The 20947-nt window shown below is 32.0% G+C and overlaps 1 protein-coding gene and 1 pseudogene across 1 annotated transcript; one reads left to right on the top strand and one right to left on the bottom strand.

The window, feature by feature from the left end:
• Positions 1 to 193: 193 nt before the first annotated feature.
• LOC128180864 (uncharacterized) lies at positions 194 to 20612 on the bottom strand (annotated as a pseudogene).
• Positions 4487 to 10545, top strand: LOC128180863 (protein PBDC1-like). The gene is made up of 6 exons (XM_052849027.1): positions 4487 to 4575; positions 4862 to 4927; positions 7373 to 7432; positions 7867 to 8007; positions 8248 to 8359; positions 9834 to 10545. The coding sequence occupies exons 1-6, from the start codon at positions 4555 to 4557 to the stop codon at positions 9932 to 9934; spliced, it is 501 nt and encodes a 166-aa protein (XP_052704987.1). The 5' UTR covers positions 4487 to 4554; the 3' UTR covers positions 9935 to 10545.
• Positions 20613 to 20947: the final 335 nt, after the last annotated feature.

The raw sequence follows: 20947 nt of genomic DNA, 5'->3' as shown, positions 1-20947 counted from the left end.
ACATTATAGGGTGCACAATTCTTATTATGTGCAGTATGCATGGAAATGAAATTGACCTTTTGAACTTAAAATCAATCTATATTAACTGAAAAAAATCAATAAAGAATTAGGATTGATAGGAACTTAAAAACTTTTTAAAAGAAATTCAACATTAATGTAGGTTGAGACTTGGAAGAAAGAAAGTAAGAACTGGTATAACTTCATGATACATTTATTTCAACCTTCAAAATGTTTTGAAATATTCAAGCATATTACAAAAATATGTTGCTTCAGTTTTTTTTATGGCACATAGTTTGACCATGACAAAGACATTTAAAGTGTCAATAACTGACATGCATACCAAAAGATACAGATGCATAAACTTCATGTATTTGCAAGAACACCTTTCATTCACACAAACATATTTTAATACCCTTACATTGTGTCATACATGTACATGATATTCTATCTAGGCGAGCATTTTACAGAAAATCATTTGGAGAGTTACACTCAAGTCACACACAGTTTATACTACACACGTCTAACAATAATTGAGAATTAAATGCGCATATAAAGGCACCATGCAGGTCTGGTACACATGAAAATGTACAATATGGTGATAAGTGATATCTTCTGGAGAGAGAAAAAAATCTCATTTGCAAGAGAAATTTATTTGACCACTACATTTCCAGAACATATTCATGTACCCTGAGCACTTTCTTGGTCATAATAAGTCATTGTTAGATTGTCCACAAAGGTTGAAAAACTGTGTATTTTGTAACATGGCAAGCACCTGTTTTTTTGTCAGTCAGAATAAAAGACTAGACAATAAAGTGGCTGTACATTTATCTGAAAAACAGTGATGAGTAAGCTTTGCTTAAATTGCCTTCCATTCGGAGCTGTTACTTGGAAGCTTGTAAGATGAGGTCCACTGCAGCCAGGAGATTATCAGCAAAGGAGTCTGGTTTTACTTTGGGGTGGCTCTCATCCTGAGGTCTGAAGATAAGCCACAGTGACATTCATAATAAGTTCAATTTCAAAGAAGATTTAATTTTTGCAAATATACCCCAGTAATAGTTTTTATGTAAACATGTAGATCTATGAAATAAACACTGTCATGAAAATTTTCGTAATTAAATATCATTAAAGACAGCAGTATTTCAATGCTAAGGCAAAATGAAATATCAGACTACCAAAATTTAATTTTAATATTAAGCCTAGTGTCACCCACTAGGTTAGGAGAAATTATTGTTTAAAAAAAAACCAAAAAACCAACCTGCTGCTTAAAACTGGGTACATGTTTACTGTCATTTCTTAGTGCACTCATATCTATAAAACTGACCTAAATTTTCCTGTGCGGACTTGAATTCCCAGCATGCCACAGGCCTGTGCTCCTCCAACGTCACTGACGATATCATCCCCGACCATAACTGCCTGGATTACGAAGGTAAAGTATACAATGTAAATGTACTTGCATGAATAATACAAACAAATAATTCTAATGAGATTCAAATTTCATTACATGTACATGATAATATTTGTCTATGTGTTTATTCATTTCTTTTATTCATTGATTGTAGTTTTTCTTTTGTTCATTAATTGCATCCATCCTAATAACTATCAAACAACACTGTGGGTAAGTAAGTACCAAAATAAACTAAGTTTGTCTTACATTTTCAGGACTAACTCCCATATCTTCAAGTACAGAACTAAAGAATGTCTCAGATGGTTTTCCCACAATTTCTGCCTTAACGTCTGCGGCAAACTGCAAAATAAATATAAGAGGCCCATCAGCCATATGGCTAACCAGAGAAGTATCAGTACAGAGGGAGTCGTGGTTTGTACAATTAAGAATCTACCTTTCATTAAAATGCAAAAGTATTTTAGAAATTTGGCCTTCCCAATGCAAATGTTCTTCATTTAAAGATTTTAAAAGATTTTTTTCAAGACCCCTGCTTTATTTTTACTGCCTTTATTATCTCTTGTAAAGGGCTACAGCCTACATTAGAAAAATTTGGATTCTCCTAAAAAGAAGCCCTGTGCAACACCTGTGGTATGGATGTGTTTATAAAGAGAAGTAACAGATGTCAAACATTTACAGTAAACAGATATATGTAATTACAGATGCCAGATAAAATTCAATTTGGAAAACTCCCTTAGACTTATATATAGCTCAGGTGAGCTAAAATCTAAGACTATAGTCCATTCATTCAAGTAATTTAACAATATAACTTGTAAAATTTCAAGGGTTAAAATTGTATGTCCTGGAAAAGTCAAGCTTTATATGTTTTATAAATGTATATGAATATATGTATACTACATTGCTCATGGTTTTCAATACCTCTAAAGCCTTAGCAAATGGTCCAACATCTAAGACTAGTTCTTCCTCTTCTTTGTAATACCTCCTACATAATGAAAACAATAAATAAAGTAGGTTAAACTGTAATGATTGATGTCTAAAACATACATGGAGATACAGACCAAGACATTATGGAGTAAATATTTTCTTCTCAAACAATATGTTTCCGCTACAGATTCTCCAAAAGTGTTTATACTCTGAATTCAAATCTGGTTTTTTTTTTAACCATCAATATACAAAATCAAAATTTAAAAAGACAACTTTGATTATATCATTCCTGTACATATTTTAGTCATTCTCCCTGTTTAAAAGAAAACAGAAGCTTACCCCATTCCCAAAGAGAACAAGATAGGTTTTTCCATTGACATCAGAGCTTGAAATGCCTTGTTTAGATTGTGGTAGGTGAATTCTGCTGTGGCATCCCCTAGTACCACACAGTTAGGGTTCAAGGTATCAATACCCTCAAAATCTAAGGCAGCCGCTACAAATTGGCATAAATTTCATAATTAGAGAATTCTAAGGAATATCATCACTTTCTGCAAATACCTCTTACATTTTGAACAATTTTAAGGCACCTCACTACACCTAGTTTATACTTTTTAAGAGACTATGTTACAAGATGGCAGTTTACATGTTTTGTTAAATTGTTAATATTAATTGATTTTGTTGAATATCATCATAGTTCAGTGGTTAAAATACCAGGCTTTTGATATGTAGATCATTAGTTTGAATCCGCCTAGGGCTTTTGTTCACATTTATTACCGGTAAATTTAATTTTTGAAAATATAATTTCTTACCAAAAACGCCATGTTTTTTATCCATCATACTATCTATCATAATGCTGATTTGAGAAACTATTTCAGGGCGTAGTTAGCCACCTCATGTTAACAAAAAATCATTTTTTATAAAGGTTATCCTTGAATAGAACGTAATGTCACATGCCTCTGGTCCAAAATACTTCTTTTACAAAAAAATATATATGTAAATGCTGATGTCTATTTCATGCACGTCCTATTTTTTTATCCACCCTATCAAGTTCTTTAAAATAACTAAGTTTTGCTGTACAGTAAACATATAAAATCTTGTTACGTTGTATTACTTGGATGGACAAGGAGATGAGGTCTGAGATTCCTTTTCTGTAGAACTTTACAGACGGCGGGGATGGGAGGGAATATCTCCTCGTCCTTCATGGAGAAGCCCAGTCTGTGCAATTTTTCTGTCAACATGTTTCTTGTCATGGTGGTCTCATTTGTACAGAACCTCACTGGTAAGCCTGCAGACTGCAGTCTGCAAATCAGCAAAACAAAAATAAAACTCTACAGATATAAGTTTGCACATGTATAGAACAGTAATTAAAACAAGGTTATATCTCAGCGCCATGGCGGGGATGCAAGCGATTTTGATTCATTAAAAAAATAATTGATTATACATGTATATTTAAATTAATTTCTAAATACACTTTAATTATAATACAATTCATGGATATTAAGGGAATAGCACTGAGTTCGCTGTAAGCAAGAATTCGTTATAAGCGTGCTCATCATAACCAAGTTTTTCTGTATTTAATATGCATATTACAAGCATATGACAATTACTGTGGTAATGTTTAAATGCAAGCTATTGGAATGAAATACCTATTCTCACTTAAGAATTCAGGGTAAAATAACTACATATCTTTAAATTGTTCAATGCATGTTGATATGAAATGGCTACCTTTTCACTGCCTCCACAGAGCCATCAATGGGAACTCCTGCACCACTCTCAAAGAGAACACCACTGATGTCCAACAAGACTCCCTTAATTTTTCTATTATTGTTCCATGAAGCCATCGTGTTGTCAGCTCTTCTACCTCGTCTCTACTTTAATATCTCAATATGTATGCAGCTTCTGGGTTGTTCTAGATCTACTATGCTTTGCACAAACAGGTGCCTTTGGAAAAAAGTATAATTATAAAAAGAAAATTACAAATCTTTACCTCAAGGTGAGAAAAATGACCTACTGTTCGCAATTAAAAGAATTTACCTACAGTTCGTATTTGCAGTAACTGTAACTGCGTTAATCCACTTGCAACCTGTTTTGAGATTTTTCCGGAACTTGATACCGATCTAGTTTTGTTAGCTACAAATTTAATGTCTTTATCTTAGAAACGTTTGTTTCAAACAAAAAACAATATTTGACAAGAAAGAACAATATTGACATTGAAACGATAGTAAAGCATGGCAAACTTGGCAGATTTTGTAAGGATTGTTTATTTTATTGTTTTCGACATAATTGGGTGTCTATAAAAACTTCAAATTATTTTTTATGTAAAAACATACATGTATATATCAAGTAGACTTAAACACGATGTAATTTGATTGTATTTAACGTATGTACGGATGTCTTCTTCACTCAAGAGAATTCGAGAATAAAACACCAGAATGTAATTTATAAACATTTTACTTATTCAGTTATGACTGAAGCTGAATGATATTAAGAATCCCAATGAGGAAGGTGCTTAATATAAACAACCTGTCTTTTCAGAACGCTAAAGAATTGGCTGCTGTGGGATCACAATTGACCAATGACCCTTCCAAATATGTCAACGATGTATGTCATCCTCATTACTAAACTTTGATGAGTTCAGACAGATAAGACAGATTTTTAATATAGTTCAAAATGCTAAGATTTTTTGTGTATTTTTTATGTTTGGTTTTATGTAGGGTGAGTTAACCATGCATCGGACACATACCTTAGATCAGACAAATTTGGTTATAAATATACAAATAAATGTGCATGGGCTCATGTGTTGTATCGTATATTCCTGAATTAGAACTAATGAACTTTATCAATATTAAGAATTTGACAGTCACATTGTCAAAGAAATAGCAATATAGGCATCGTAAAATGGGGTCAAATACGCCATCGTTGAAAATTTAGTTATGAAGATTTTACACTGAAGCATTATTTGAATGTCTAGCATTTAATTGTGAAATTGTAAAAATGCATTCTCTGCGTAAAATAATGAAAAAGAAGTAAGTTTTGAAACAAAATATGATTAAAATAAGTTCAAGAAATTTGAACAACTAATGTCAAGTCATTTTTGCTCCTTATGTTCATTTCACCATGGAACGGACACAAATTAACCATGGATCGGACAGTTTTCAGTGCATGATTTCTTCTAATAATAAGGAGATAATGTGCCCATTCCTTGTTATATATCTTAAATGTGAGGTAAGATAAAAATTGAAAAATACCTGATATATATACAAACATTTTCCTCAGACCACTTAATATTCGATTTTTGTGGACACAGCCTTTTTAGTCCAAAGTTCCTGTAGGAGCTGGCACGATAAAGAACCCCTCATGATATTAAATATTTTTTTAAACAGAAGCACTAGTCTAAATTCCTATATGTAGATTTGAGGATTTACATTAAAAGTAATCTAAATAGCAATTGAATAAATTTATTTTCTGAACCTTTGTATTTTTACATTAAAACCAGAAAATGTTGTCATTTTTAATCTCTACTGTATAGCTGTCCGATGCTTGGTAAATATTGTTCGATCCATGGTGAAATAGTTCAACACTTCATAAAGGACTATGTGCGGTATGGTCAAATATCTGCCCCCGATTTCAACCAATTTTTAAATGGTATCGTATAAAAATGAAATCTTCACAAATCATTGTAAAGAGGATGCCTATAACTTTAATTTTGATTTTAGTCATCATTGCTCACTTGCTGTTTATCTATGACGTCACCTAAATGACCTAATTCCCGCAAATTTGCAAACAAATGAAGATATTCTCATTTTTGCTCTATATTTTGCATTCAGAAGTATAGAGCGCAGGTCTGCTCAAGTGCGATTTTAACATATGTTTTTCTTCAGATAGTTATACATATCATACTAAAAAATGGTACTTGAGCAAGCCTGCGCTCTATGTTTCCCAGTCAAAAAATCATCGGAAAACACCAATATTTTGCCAAAAAACATCAATTTATCAAAATAATGCAATATTCATGACGTCATTTCTTTATTATGACGTCACTGTGGTGATAACCTTTTACACCTTTATTTCCAATATGATTTTAACTATCTTTCACCTTATTTTAAAGCTCTTTCTAGAACTTTGATTTTGGGGGGCAAAAATTGCATAAAACCGCACTTAGTCCTTTGCTTTATTTTCTATATTTTTAACAATTTTACAATTTTTTCTCCAATAATTAAGCAAGGGGAAATCCTGTAACCTATAAAACAAGTTTTATTAATATTTGGACAATATTTGATGCGTGAACAAAGGGAAAAATCGAAAGGTGTCCGATGGATGGTGAAATCACCCTATACACCTTAGCAGTTTTCTGAAATCCTGATCCCCAAGGTTTGGATATAGTGAAGGATCATTCTCTACAACAGTTTGGTTACCAAAAATAAAAATATAAACTTGTTTACCAAAAGTTGTTATATTTCATCTAATCCAGTGCTGATTTGGCTTATTTTTTGCAAATTAAAAAATTCTTTTTTTGCACTTAAAATTTATATCTCATTTGGGATATTATATCCCAAGCAGGCTACTATAGTATTGAATGATTAAATTCCCATTGGGAGATTGGTCCCAACCTGTTTATGGTATGAACTCATTAGCTATGCGTAACTTTTTAGGTATAAAATGTATTGGGGGTTAATACTTCATGAATCACTTTGCAATTAATAAAAAAAAACCAAAACAATGTTAACAGTTAACTGCTCTGATTATTAAAGGCAGTTTTTTTTAAAAGTCAAATTGGGTACTAGTATAGATATATATTGAATTTATTCCTGTTTATTGTAGCTTTAAGAAGAATTATTGATTTTTTTAAATGCATGTAACTCATGATATTGATAATACAATTTAAATGATGTGTACTATATATTGTTAAAATCAAAATTTTATCATTAAACTAATAAAATTCAGAAGACTATATGTAATTATATTAAAAGGCTATAATTATTTGCAAAGACTTTGCAAGATGTAATAACTATTGAGCCTACATTGTTGTGTAATTTGTATATATAGGAAAATGTGGAATTACAATGGGCCATGAAGTCATACCATCATGCTGAGACTTATTTTAATGTAAGTAAAACATATCTCTATTTCCGTACATCCTCAGATGATTCACTGACCTACCGGTACTAATAATCTGCCTGATCACTGTTAAGCAATTTATGAAAAACATAATCAAAACAATTTCTTTCTTAGTAGCATACCGGTATATCACATATGATCAATTCTATACTATCATGTATGAATAAATGTATCTAAACAAATAAAGGCAAAAGCAATTTTCATTTAGCAAATTTACATGTTTGAATGTATTTTTTCCTTAATTTGAATCAGGAATCTACTGTTTACAACAAACTTACTTTCGTTTGCTTCTTTAATTTAAAAATAAATTAAGATACAATATTTTGAATTGTTCATATTAAAATTTGAAAAAAAATAACCTGAATATGTGAAATATGAAAAATCACATGAATGACTATAAATGAACAAAATCTTCTTTGTAGTTGATAAGTTCTGTTGACCCAACTGCATTGAAGCTGACAAAAATGGATGATGAGATTTATGAAGAGTTTAGGAAAGATTTTCCTGACTTAAAAATCGATGTCATTAAAGAAGATGAACTTAAAAGTGCTGAGGCAAAAGAGGTAAGGTTAATATTCACATTTTAATTCCATTATGGATAACATTAAGTTTTGTTGGGTGAGGTTGGGTTATATCAAAATTATTACCAATGTAGAACTGTTTAAAAATGTAGAATTGTAGAAAAGTCTGGAATTACTGAATATGAATTTCAAATACTGGCAAATGAAACAAAGGCAAGAGAGATGGAATTGAATTCACATACATTATATACAGTCTACATGAACCTAATATTTTTGTTTCAGAAATGGCGCCCTTTAATCAACAGATTTGAAAAGACAATTGAAGATTTTAATTTTGGTACACTACTACGCATAGACTGTACCAAGGATTACTCTGAAGAAAATAGTATTCTTGGTAAGCTCTATGTACATTGTATATTTAAAACATTAACCCATACAGAACTTTTTTATGACACCACAATGATTATTGCACGCAGTTATCGATTGACAGTAGCAATATTGAAAACATAAAAAAACACAGTTGCCATTACCTATAGCATTAACATAGGTAATTTTGTGTCTTATCGACAATAATTGAGAAAGAATTATTGATTTTGATGTTCGGCATTTAAAAGGAAACTTTTAAACTGAATGTGACATTTTAATTAAATTCAAAATGGTAGAAAAAAGTCAAAGAAGGTAAACAGGTATATATACATGTATGACTTTAAAATCAGTTCTATAGAGGCTACAGTGTTTTAATTTCTGATTCTCAATAGTCTATTATTTATTGTTGTAAACATTTAATATAGTTAAAAAAAAAAAAAAATCATCCTCCAAACCTTTTTGACCAAGGCAAACAAAACTAGGGGTACTGTGAGCGAGCTCACAATTGATACCCCCTGCTAAGAAAAAAATCATAATGCGTGTATTTTTGGTATTATAGAAAATATTGGATGAATCTATTTTACTGTCCATTTTCTATAAATAACAACTGCTCTATTTTTTAAAACTGTTAATGCTAATAGGAGTAAACAAACCAAGTTTTATCCTTAATTCCATTTAATTTAAAGTTAACTGTTAATGCATGAGGACATTTGCATCCTTCCGTTAACAATCATGACTCGAATCAAACGAAATCCACATGTGAAGCAGCCATTTAATATTTAAACATTTTGAATTATTGGTGTACTGAGCCCCGATTTTTTCCGAAATTTTTTTTCCACACATTTTTTTTCCCAAAGAAAAATTTATCGGGGCAGGCCATTTTCAGAGAGACAGGGATGAGAATCTAAAAATAATTTTATGTGGCCTGAGAAGAGCATGCTTTGTGTCAAATTTTAGCTTCTAATATTTCCATTAATACAAAACATGACACAGACAGAATTTAGCATTTTTGAAACAATGACCTTGAACTTCCTCAATTGACCTTGGGTCAAGGTCATGACATACCCTTTGGTCATAAGTAATATTTGTGTGAAGTAAGAACATTCAATGCTTCTCAATAAGAAAGATATGGACCGGACACGAATTTTGCACCTTTTCTGCCAGTGACCTTGACCTTGCCCGATTGACCTTGGGTCATGGTCAAGACACACCCTTAGGTTATAAGCAATCTTTGTGTGAAGTAAGAATTTCCCATGTTTATCCATAAGAAAGATATGGACTGGACACGATTGCACAGACAGACGGACGGACGGACAAGGTGATTCTTATATACCCCCCCAAACTTTGTTTGTGGGGGGTATAAATACAAATAGGGCCCAGTCCAAGATATTGCATTGTAGACTTCAGCATGATTCTGATGTAAGACAAACACATCAGGCTCTAGATTTGTTAAAGGTTTTTGACTGACATTTTTCAAATGCCTTATCTTTTTATACTTTCAGTTGTAAGAGCCCAGTTCCTAGCCATAGAAGTTGCCAGAAACCGTGAAGGATACAACTCACCACTACGGTTTAAGAAGAAAGAAAACTCGGAGCAGACGTAGCACCTACAAGTTATTGTACACCATTATTTAATCGATCAAGATAGGATTGACTGAATTACACCCTAGCATACTTGCAGTGGTTGTAAATTTACTAAAACTCCATTATTACATGTACTGCTGAAAGACTGCTGTTGATGAATGAATTGCATTTCATGTGACATTTTTGAAATGTATAGTTCTACTTTATATTAATATAGTAGATTAAGTTATTAGTACATTTACCAGTACTTGAAAACGTATCATATAATACATGTACTTTGTTGAACATCCAGTAATTTGAGGTACATGTAAAGATTCATATCCTATACAAGTTTTACACCAGAAATTTACATCTACTGCAAAGGATTTTGTTTGTTGTTTTCCTGAAATTTGTTTTTTCAGTGGAACCATTTTTGGAAACAATTCTGTTGAAACTTATGGATTTTTTTTTTTTTTGGATGTCATTGCCTATTTTATCTAAAGGACACTGTGTGACCAAGTCTGAAGTCATTTTTCATTTTCTATGGCATATTCATGGTAAGAAGACTTTAAGTTTATTTGAAATGGTCAAACATATGCTCCTGTTGTTTAAATTTTTTTTTACTCTAGATAAAATCAGAATCAAGATTGTTTTATTGTTGCTGTTTACTTTTTTATAATTTTGTGATCGTTCAAGTTCTAGAAATGGCAAACTCTGGTACACTAGTACATTTATATATTAAGACTAATCTGGTCAATTATTACCGGGTACATTGGCTAGGTAGCGAGACTTTCCCCAGAAGAATAGTTATCCATGAGAAATTTCCTTAGTAGACCGAGACTGGCTAAACAGTGAAAATTCCTCAGTAGACTGGCTAACCAGTGAGGTACACCACAGTAGAATGGCTAAACAAATAATGGTTCTTAGTGTGCCTAAGACTTAAAATGAGCTATTATTATCAATTATACACAAAGGCAAATTTTGAGTCTAGTTGAAAACTTCCTAACTTGATCCTCGGTATGTCAATTTGCTTCATAATACTAATGAACTTTATTAAAATATTTGAAATCTAAGACCATTACCATTTCACATCAAGGTCATGAAAAATGTAATAAAGCACTATATAATTACAGTACCAATCATGACCAACTCCAAATGATTACTGTAATCTGTTTCCCATGGAGTAATGAACAGGCTAGTTATTTAACCCTTCATAAAGGATGATATAAACCTTTTCTCCTTCCATTTTTGAAAAACAGAAATAAACCCCCAAAATTTTAAGATTGGATTTTAAAATACTTTATTGATAAATACAGATATCACAGGCAAGACAGAATGAAAAAAAAAATCATATTTGAATAACTAAACCTCAAAATTTATAACTCCAAACAATGTGTTTACCATCTTTAAGTTGTCAATTTGACTATTTACATTAGTATTTATTTCTTTGTACTGTGAAAGCTCATCTTCTAGCTTGTTTTGGTAATGCTGCAAAAGAAAAAGCCACTCAAATTACTATTTTTCTCTTCCTTTTAACAAGACTATATAGCTATACAGTAAGACTTTCCACAAAGGTTAATAAAGACATCAAATAATTTTGAACAAAATTATGTGGCTTAAATTCAACCAAATGATGGATCAGCAGAACAAAAATGTTTTGGAAAGGTAATATACCTGGTATATGTAACTACCGTAAACTTATTCAACGCACAAGATGATAGATTTTCATACCTTTAATTCAGTAATCTGTTTGATTAGAAAGGTGTTTTCTTCTTGGATCAGTTTAAAATGTCTTCGTATTTGTTTAATTTCAAACTCTCTATCTGTGGAAAAAAAAATAAAAACCACAATTACAAACTAGTATTTCACCATCTAAGTATGTTGCATGCTTGAAGACTTTGATGATAAACTATGCTGTACATGTATTCATACACATAAGTTGTTCAGCAAAGCGGGTGCTCATGAGCCATGTCAAAATTCTTTATACATGTACCTGCAACACAAATTTTGGCGAGCGCTTGCTCTGCTGAACATACCCCATGCATTTGTAAGTTCTATGGGCTTAAAAAGCTTAAAAAAGTACCTAAATTTTCTTGTAAAAACCCATGGATAAATCCCTGAACATCAACCGGTGAGGTTTTCTCTGTGATGTCATGCTGCGAGTCACAGATACCATCCCCTGATTGGCTGCTCTCGTTGCCAAGGTGACTTGAGACTAGTGACGACTCGACGAGATCGTGAGATTCCTGCTCGGCTTGTAACTGCATGTCCTTCTGAATTTCCCCCGTGATGTTCTGTAAATGTTGTCTTCCAAACATGTGTTCCTTTTTGTTGTGAAGGGAACTGAAGTATTGGTCACAAACACGGCAGTATAGTTCATTCATACTACCCTGCAATGAAACAGATTTTTTATCCAAGGTATTTTTTGTGTTATGCAAATATGAATTTAATATATAAAGATTTTTTGTTTGTGTAATTCTATAAAAAAAAAAGATCATCAAGAAAAATACTACACACATCGTATATACCCTGGCAAGTCTGAATTCATGTTACAATAGTGATGATTAAAGATTCTCACAAAAAATTCAGTTAAAAGTCTTTTATTTTTTTTATGTTCTATTGAAATTAGAGCATTTGACCATACCTCATCTTCATCAAGTGAGTAAGGAAAAGTTTCATCCACATGTATTTCTGTACCTGTCAAAAAAAAAGAAAGATGAATCATTAACACTTTAAAGAGGAATTTTTCTCTATTTTTTTTAAGCGTAAATTGTCATCCACCTACCAGTAAGAAACCCCTTTCCTTTTTTTTTCTTCATCACGCTTTGGTAAGCTTCAGATTGTTGAAAGGTTTTTAATTGTTCCATGTAACGCTTCTTATCTTCTTCTGCTGCCAGCAGATATTTCTATTTATAACGAAAAATGTATTTGAAACATCAAGATTGATGCATGAAACCCCTCATTCTTTCAGTTGAAAGACAAAGGAAATGCTGAATTTTGGTCTTATGTAGAATAAGCTGGAAATGCACTTTTCAAGTGACGGCATGCAAACAAAATAAAGTGTTTTATTTTTAAGGTTTCAATCTGTTTTGAACAACTTGTCTTTTAATCAACAATAAAATATAAAATTCTAATTCTATTATGTAGTTTCAATTTTTAATTCTATTTCAATACAGCGCCAAATTAGATGCCAAGTAAACCTTCTTCTTTGTGTACGTGTGGGTGGATTGGATGGGAGGGGGAATGGGGTTGACGTTATTAAAAAAAAAAGACATATATTTATATATACATGTATTTATCGGTAATACCTGTTTCTTTTGACTGTCTAACGTAGACCACTCATTACCAAGAATTTTAGTGACTTCTGGAAATGACAGTTCAGGATTACTGGCTTTTATTTCCTGTCTTCTCTCAATGGCATACATTACATATCTACACAAAGAAATAATGAAATCTGACCGTATCGCATTACATCATTACTGTGAATTATCTACATGTACAAATGTACCAATATACTGGTATTTAATCTGTAGCACTTAAAATTACATTAATGGATAATTTCAAATAAATCTATGAACAAAACACAAAATCATTTTATCATATCAATGTACAGACCCAGTTAGTGGGGCTTTGGGTGCATTCACATTGGGGACATTTTTACGTCTTTTTCCTTTCGGCCATCCTCCTCTTTTCTTCTGCTCTGGTACCTGTGGAAGTGTTCAAAATATCAATAATTTTTCTTAATATTTATGAAACTATTGTCAATTCAAATGTTTTGTCTTCAGCATAATTGTGTGCTAGTGTATTTTGGACAGTACATTAAGATCAACATCAATCATTCCCCATTGCATATAATACCTACTTAAGGCATTATATCTAGAACCATTTTAACAAGAGCTTGGACTTTTGGTAGTTGTGTTAAACAGCAATGTGATGTAGGCTTGTCTATTTCATTGGTAGCCACTTAGCCATGGTCCTTTGAAATCTGGATTTTGAGCGAAGACTACGCAATTGGTGCATATTTTGATTGAAACCATGTCATTTTCAACTTGTTTTGATGCAAGAAATACCGGGTAGATACCTACGCCCTACTGAAAGTCCAAAGTCTTGTTAAAAATGGTTCAAATTTTAATGCCAATGCTTCATGATAAAGAATCATAGTACTCATAGATAAATAACTTTATCTACAATGTTTTAAATAAGCAGAAAATGGTAAAACAAGTCCAACCTTCTGTGACTCCTTTTCCGATGGAGACACCGAGATACATGTACTATCGGCATTATTCAGTAGCTGTTCTGTGGTGGTATCAGAGATGTCTTCAGTGTCCAGTGCCTCTCCCACATCGGTCTGTACCCCAAGTAACACACCCACTCCTTGTGGATCCACCATCCCTTCCTGCTGCACCCCTGTCAACAAGGACCCTACTCAAAGATGTCAATGTGGGTCAATTTTCAAATTTGACAACACTTGCAAGTGAACAACTTTCCTTATACATTATATACTGTAAATTCCAAAATGAAAGCAATGGATGAATTTAAAGTAAAATCACAAAAAGCAGTTCTTGTGGATTTCACTTTTATCTTTCTGAAAGTTGATAATTTCATAAAATTTCAACAAAAGTTCATGATATTATACTCTCAATTTTTATTTATAAAACGGCAAAATTGCTTAATTAAATTGAAAATAAACGAATCTACAGCATGAAGTATTTTGATTTATCACCTTTTTTCAATTATCTAATAATCAATATTCAAAATTGATTCAAATTCACTAGATATAGCTGTAACATCAACATTTTGTCATTGTGCATTCTTTGCATTAGAGGTTCTTGAATTACATTTGACATACCTGCAGCTGTTGTAGTAAGCAGTTGTCTTCCCTGTAACTCGGGGCTTGTTGATATCCCAGTATAGTTCAAATTGTTCATTTCATTTGAAACAGATAGGAACATATTGCTGAAAATGAAAAATTTTTATTCAATAATTATATTAATTGAATCTGAAACACGAGATTTGCATTCTAATAGAAACATTTTTGCTTGTTTTAGCTTTTGCTATTTGAACTTTGTTTAAAGGTACGGTACAAGAAGACTTTATGCTAATAGATGCCACACAAAAATCTACTCTGAGCATAATGGTCTCTTGGAGTCTTTTCTATTTGTTATCATAACTATATAACATCATCTTTTGAGATTATTGTAACCAGTTAATTGAGTAAATATATGTCCTATTCCTATTTAAAACCATCTTCGCTAGCCAAGGGTTTTCGGTCCACTTTGCTCCCCGTAAACCCTTGGCGGATTTCATTACGAAAACTCGGTGATGTGGTGGCGCTATCTAGCGAGCAACTTGAGTTGCGCCCCTTGCATATTTACATTTTAATCGAATTAAACAACGGGTTATATACACACTACAGTATTAATACAACTTAAAAACATGCTGACTACCGAATGTCGGAACATAATCAACGATGCTATTAAACATGTTAAATACGAATTAAGTAATAACGAAGGGAAAGCACAGAATGTTTTATTCATCGTGTTTTGTAAGGACCGGGAGTGAGAAAGTCGCCGATTTATATGTATATGAAAGTTTTCATGCCATAAAACCAGGTATCGCTGTCGTGAAGGTTTAGAAATAGAAATCTTAGCCATACATAGATCTAATGATGGACGTAAATTACTAATCAATGTTAAAATTGGTGATATAGATTTAACTTTAGTTAACATATATGCACCTAATAATGAAACATACAGAGTACAGTTTTTTAAAAGAATGAGATCTTTTATTAATAATTACTCAAATAATGCAACAAATATTGCAGTATGCGGTGACTTTAATTGTAAATTAAATAACTCTTCAGATAGGAGTTCCAATTTACTTAAAGAAATTTTAGCTCAATTACATGTTGTTGATATATGGAAGGATAAGCTGAATGATACAGACGGTTTAACATGGTGCGATGCTACTGACACACCAAAAAGTAGAATTGATTTCATTTTTCTAAGCAAATATTTATATTTAAAAGCTAAAAATATCTCAGTTCGTAAAATCCCCGGTACACATTCTAACGGAACGAGAATGTCAGATCATAAGGCTATACGATTTAACGTTAAATTACACGAAAATGAAAGAGGAATGGGTTATTGGAAGCTTAATACATCTCTACTTGAAAAATCTGATTATAAGGAAAAAATATATGACATTATTCAAAATATTAGTAAATTAAGCGTTACTTGTATGCAAAAATGGGAACAGCTGAAACAGGAGGTTAAACGATTTTCTATTCATTATTCAATAAAAAGTCAAAAGAGTTACAAAGATCAGATTAAAAACATAGAAAAGGAAATAATCGAGATAGAATCGTTACCTTATTTAGAAATTAATATGAATAAAAAGCGAACTCTTGAAAGACAACTAAGCGATCTATACGATAGAAGAGCAAAAGGCGCTCAAATTAGGTCTCGCGCAAAATGGATAAATGAAGGGGAGAAAAACACGAAATTCTTTTTAGGCTTGGAAAAAAAGCACCAAACACAGAATACTATTTATGAACTAAAAAATAAAAATAATGAAACGCTTTCTACTGATGATGACATATTAGGTGAAATGTGTAGCTTTTATGAAGAACTCTATCGCAGTAAAAATATAAGTAGTTCTGATATTGAAAACTACTTACAAAATAGTAATATCATGTGTTTATCTGAAAATGTAAAAAATACATGTGATCAATTTCCAAACTTAGAAGAGTGTAGAGATTCTGTAATGAACATGAAACATAATAAATCACCAGGGTTAGACGGATTACCAGTTGAATTCTATCAATGCTTCTGGGATAAAATATCAATACTCTTTCATAATATGCTTAAAGAAATATTCAGTTTAGACGAAATGACATTTTCACAACGACTTGCTGTATTATCTTTAATTCACAAAAAAGGAGAACGGTCACAGCTTACAAACTATAGACCAATTAGTCTCACTAATACTGATTACAAAATAATTGCCTTTATATTTGCTCGCCGTCTGCAAAAGGTTATTGATAACTATATAGGAAATGAACAAACAGCATATATAAAAGGAAGATATATTGGAAGCAACGCAAGGCTTATTCTTGATATTTTCGAATATTGTGAAAATAATAATCAAAACGGTATATTACTATTCCTAGACTTTGAAAAAGCTTTCGACTCAGTTGAATGGAATTTTCTTTTTAAAACTTTGAAAAAATTTAATTTTGGACCAGATTTTATAAAATGGATAAAAATCCTTTATAAAAACCCCGTTTTCCGTTTAAAAAATAATGGATGGATTTCAAAAACATGCGCAATGAATAGAGGTATAAGACAAGGGTGTCCGATTTCTGCTATATTATATTTATTTGTTGCGGAAATTTTATCAAGTAAAATTAAAGAAAATAATTTAATACATGGATTTACCTCGAAAAATTTACAAGATGAAATAAAAAATGTACAGCACGCGGACGATATGACGGTTACTTTAGGAGATATAGAATCCATGAAACATGCTATTGGCACCATAGATAAATTTTGCAAATTAGCTGGATCAAAGATAAACCTATCAAAAACTGAATGCATATTGTTAGGAAATTTAAAAGACCAGTTCGAAAATCTAGAAGGTATTAAAGTAGCTAAACAAGCTGTAAAATGCTTAGGTATTTTTGTAGGACACGACAAAATCGAGTGTTATAATAAAAACTGGATGAAGATTTACCACGATATTGAAATTTTGTTTGAATCATGGAAAAAGAGAAAATTAACATTATTCGGTAAAGTTACTGTAGTTAATTCTCTTGCCTTACCTAAACTTATATATGTTTCTAGTATTTTAGAACTTCCCGGAAGAAATTATGTGAATGATATAAATAGAGTAATATACAATTTCATATGGAATAAAACAGACAGAATCAAACGAAATACGATGATAGGTGATATTATGGATGGCGGTATAGGCATTACCGACATAGACTCTAAATTAAAGGCTATAAAGGCAACGTGGATTGCCCGCCTAATTACAACTAATCATGTTGTAAAAAAATATATAGATAGTCTCTGTAAAGCGCTAAATATCAATATAAACTATTTAATGAGCACAACAGAAATATCGACTGAAAATTATGGTATACTAAAAAACTTTCCAGAATTTTATAAGCAAGTTTTTACCTGTTTTAATCTATGTAAAGATTTTAAGCAAAATAATGACAGATCAATAAATACCGAATCGTTTTTATTACAACCAATTTGGTCGAATACTTCATTTACTTTTAAAGGTAAAACGATATGTTTTGATGAATGGATTAAAAGCGGAATACTGTATGTTAAAGATATCTTTGAAGAAAATGGTAAATTAAAAAGTACAAGAGATATATTTGATAGGTTAAACAAAAAAAGCAATTGGATCTGCGAGTATAAAATAATACAAAAAGTGTTTAAGAAATTTGAATTCATGTATGATTTTTCTAAAATCCCCTATATCAAAATGCAACAGAATGACGAAGAATACAAAACTAAATGTTTTTATTCGAAGCTTGTAAAGCTCAAATTTCAAAGTCCAATTTCACAAGGAAAGCTTGGTAGGGATTTCCAGATCCAAGATAAGGAAATTTGGAAATCAATATATTTCAACAAAATTAAAAATGTCAAAGATAAAAGTATTGCGGAATTTAATTATAAACTTTTAAACAATTTACTAAGTAATAATCTGTTAATCAGTAAGTGGAATAAAGGGGTAAATAACAAATGCAAAATATGTAGAACCGAGATAGAAAATGCATAGCTGTAACATCAACATTTTGTCATTGTGCATTCTTTGCATTAGAGGTTCTTGAATTACATTTGACATACCTGCAGCTGTTGTAGTAAGCAGTTGTCTTCCCTGTAACTCGGGGCTTGTTGATATCCCAGTATAGTTCAAATTGTTCATTTCATTTGAAACAGATAGGAACATATTGCTGAAAATGAAAAATTTTTATTCAATAATTATATTAATTGAATCTGAAACACGAGATTTGCATTCTAATAGAAACATTTTTGCTTGTTTTAGCTTTTGCTATTTGAACTTTGTTTAAAGGTACGGTACAAGAAGACTTTATGCTAATAGATGCCACACAAAAATCTACTCTGAGCATAATGGTCTCTTGGAGTCTTTTCTATTTGTTATCATAACTATATAACATCATCTTTTGAGATTATTGTAACCAGTTAATTGAGTAAATATATGTCCTATTCCTATTTAAAACCATCTTCGCTAGCCAAGGGTTTTCGGTCCACTTTGCTCCCCGTAAACCCTTGGCGGATTTCATTACGAAAACTCGGTGATGTGGTGGCGCTATCTAGCGAGCAACTTGAGTTGCGCCCCTTGCATATTTACATTTTAATCGAATTAAACAACGGGTTATATACACACTACAGTATTAATACAACTTAAAAACATGCTGACTACCGAATGTCGGAACATAATCAACGATGCTATTAAACATGTTAAATACGAATTAAGTAATAACGAAGGGAAAGCACAGAATGTTTTATTCATCGTGTTTTGTAAGGACCGGGAGTGAGAAAGTCGCCGATTTATATGTATATGAAAGTTTTCATGCCATAAAACCAGGTATCGCTGTCGTGAATATTGCGGACCAAAGAAATTAAATAAAACAAAGATCATTGAATCTTTAAAAGCAATAACCATAAGCAGAAACGTATATACTAACGGGATAGGCAACTTCTACATTTGCCATGTTTACTTCCCATGCTGATCACGCGAGCCATGACAAGTTTGTAGAGCTACATGTTCAATCCCAGTAAAATAGATACATGTAGGTAACAGTAGGTTTAAAGCGATCTGGTTAGACCATCGTTGAAGAAGCACTGTACTCGGTTGTTTTCTTTTAAAGTTTATATTTACATGCACTGTGATTGGATCAGCTACTCGCAGCTGCAGCCAATCATAAAGCGGAGCCTGTCACCGAGTTTTCATAATGAAATCCGCCAAGGGTTTATGGGGAGCAAAGCGGACCGAAAACCCTTGGCTAGCGAAGATGATTTAAAACCCATATTTTAATTTTTTTTTAATGATACTATTACCCTCTCTGTGTTTCCAGAAGAACAAGGCCATTGCTGTCGGTGATGAGGTAAGCAGTCTGTGAAGTTTGCATCACATCTCCTTTGTCTGTCTCTCCGAGAGGACTTAGTGTGTTAATAGGATCAGTAATGCATCCATCGCCTGCATTTTCTACAGTACACGCCATTGTCATCATGTCTTGTTCCATTGTCGTTTAAATTACACTTTCTACCTGAAATAAATACTTAATTATTTCAATCTATGCGGTTGGTTCTCAGAAATCTACTCTGATCTGCAACAGTATCATTCAAAAGATCTCCTAAAGTATTTTAGTGGGATTATCATAAGGATAAGGTGGATAGTGCAGATTTAACTCAAATAAAAGATAAGAGAAATGGTTGACTGCAAAAAATAAAATAGGCGCAAGACACATATCCATATCCCTATTTATTAACCATTTGTGGACCCAATTTCCAGACATGAATTATGAAAGACTGTTTCAAGATTCAGTGAAGACGTCAATCCAAAAGGCAAAGTTGAATCAAAAAGAATACTAAGAAAAAGCAAATCCTGAAAAGCTGTCAACAAAAATTAAGATAAATGTGATATATTAGAGTAAGACTGTAAGTTCAGGAACACATCAGGAATACTTACCAAAGTCAATACAGGATGAAGATTACTATTCTCTAAACTTCAAATGTGAACGGAAGGCGTGCTGTTTTCCGGATTAAACAAAGTACCAACATCAAAATGTTTTACAAAATGTATCCGAATTTATATTTCTGTTTATCAGTATCGATAAAACATTATTGCTATCATTTGAGCTGATTATAGCGGATCAACTTGTCAACTTAAATTTTCTTGCAGGGAGTGCGTTTGAATATGAATATTTATGATATGGAATGAATATGCAGTTAGTTTTTTAGCGTGTGAAATTTTTTGATAGGATATGCCAGATTAATCATCATAAATTAATA

This window comes from Crassostrea angulata, chromosome 4, assembly GCF_025612915.1.
Source record: "Crassostrea angulata isolate pt1a10 chromosome 4, ASM2561291v2, whole genome shotgun sequence".
Classification (NCBI taxonomy): domain Eukaryota; kingdom Metazoa; phylum Mollusca; class Bivalvia; order Ostreida; family Ostreidae; genus Magallana; species Magallana angulata.
This window is presented reverse-complemented; position numbering and strand designations above follow the sequence as displayed.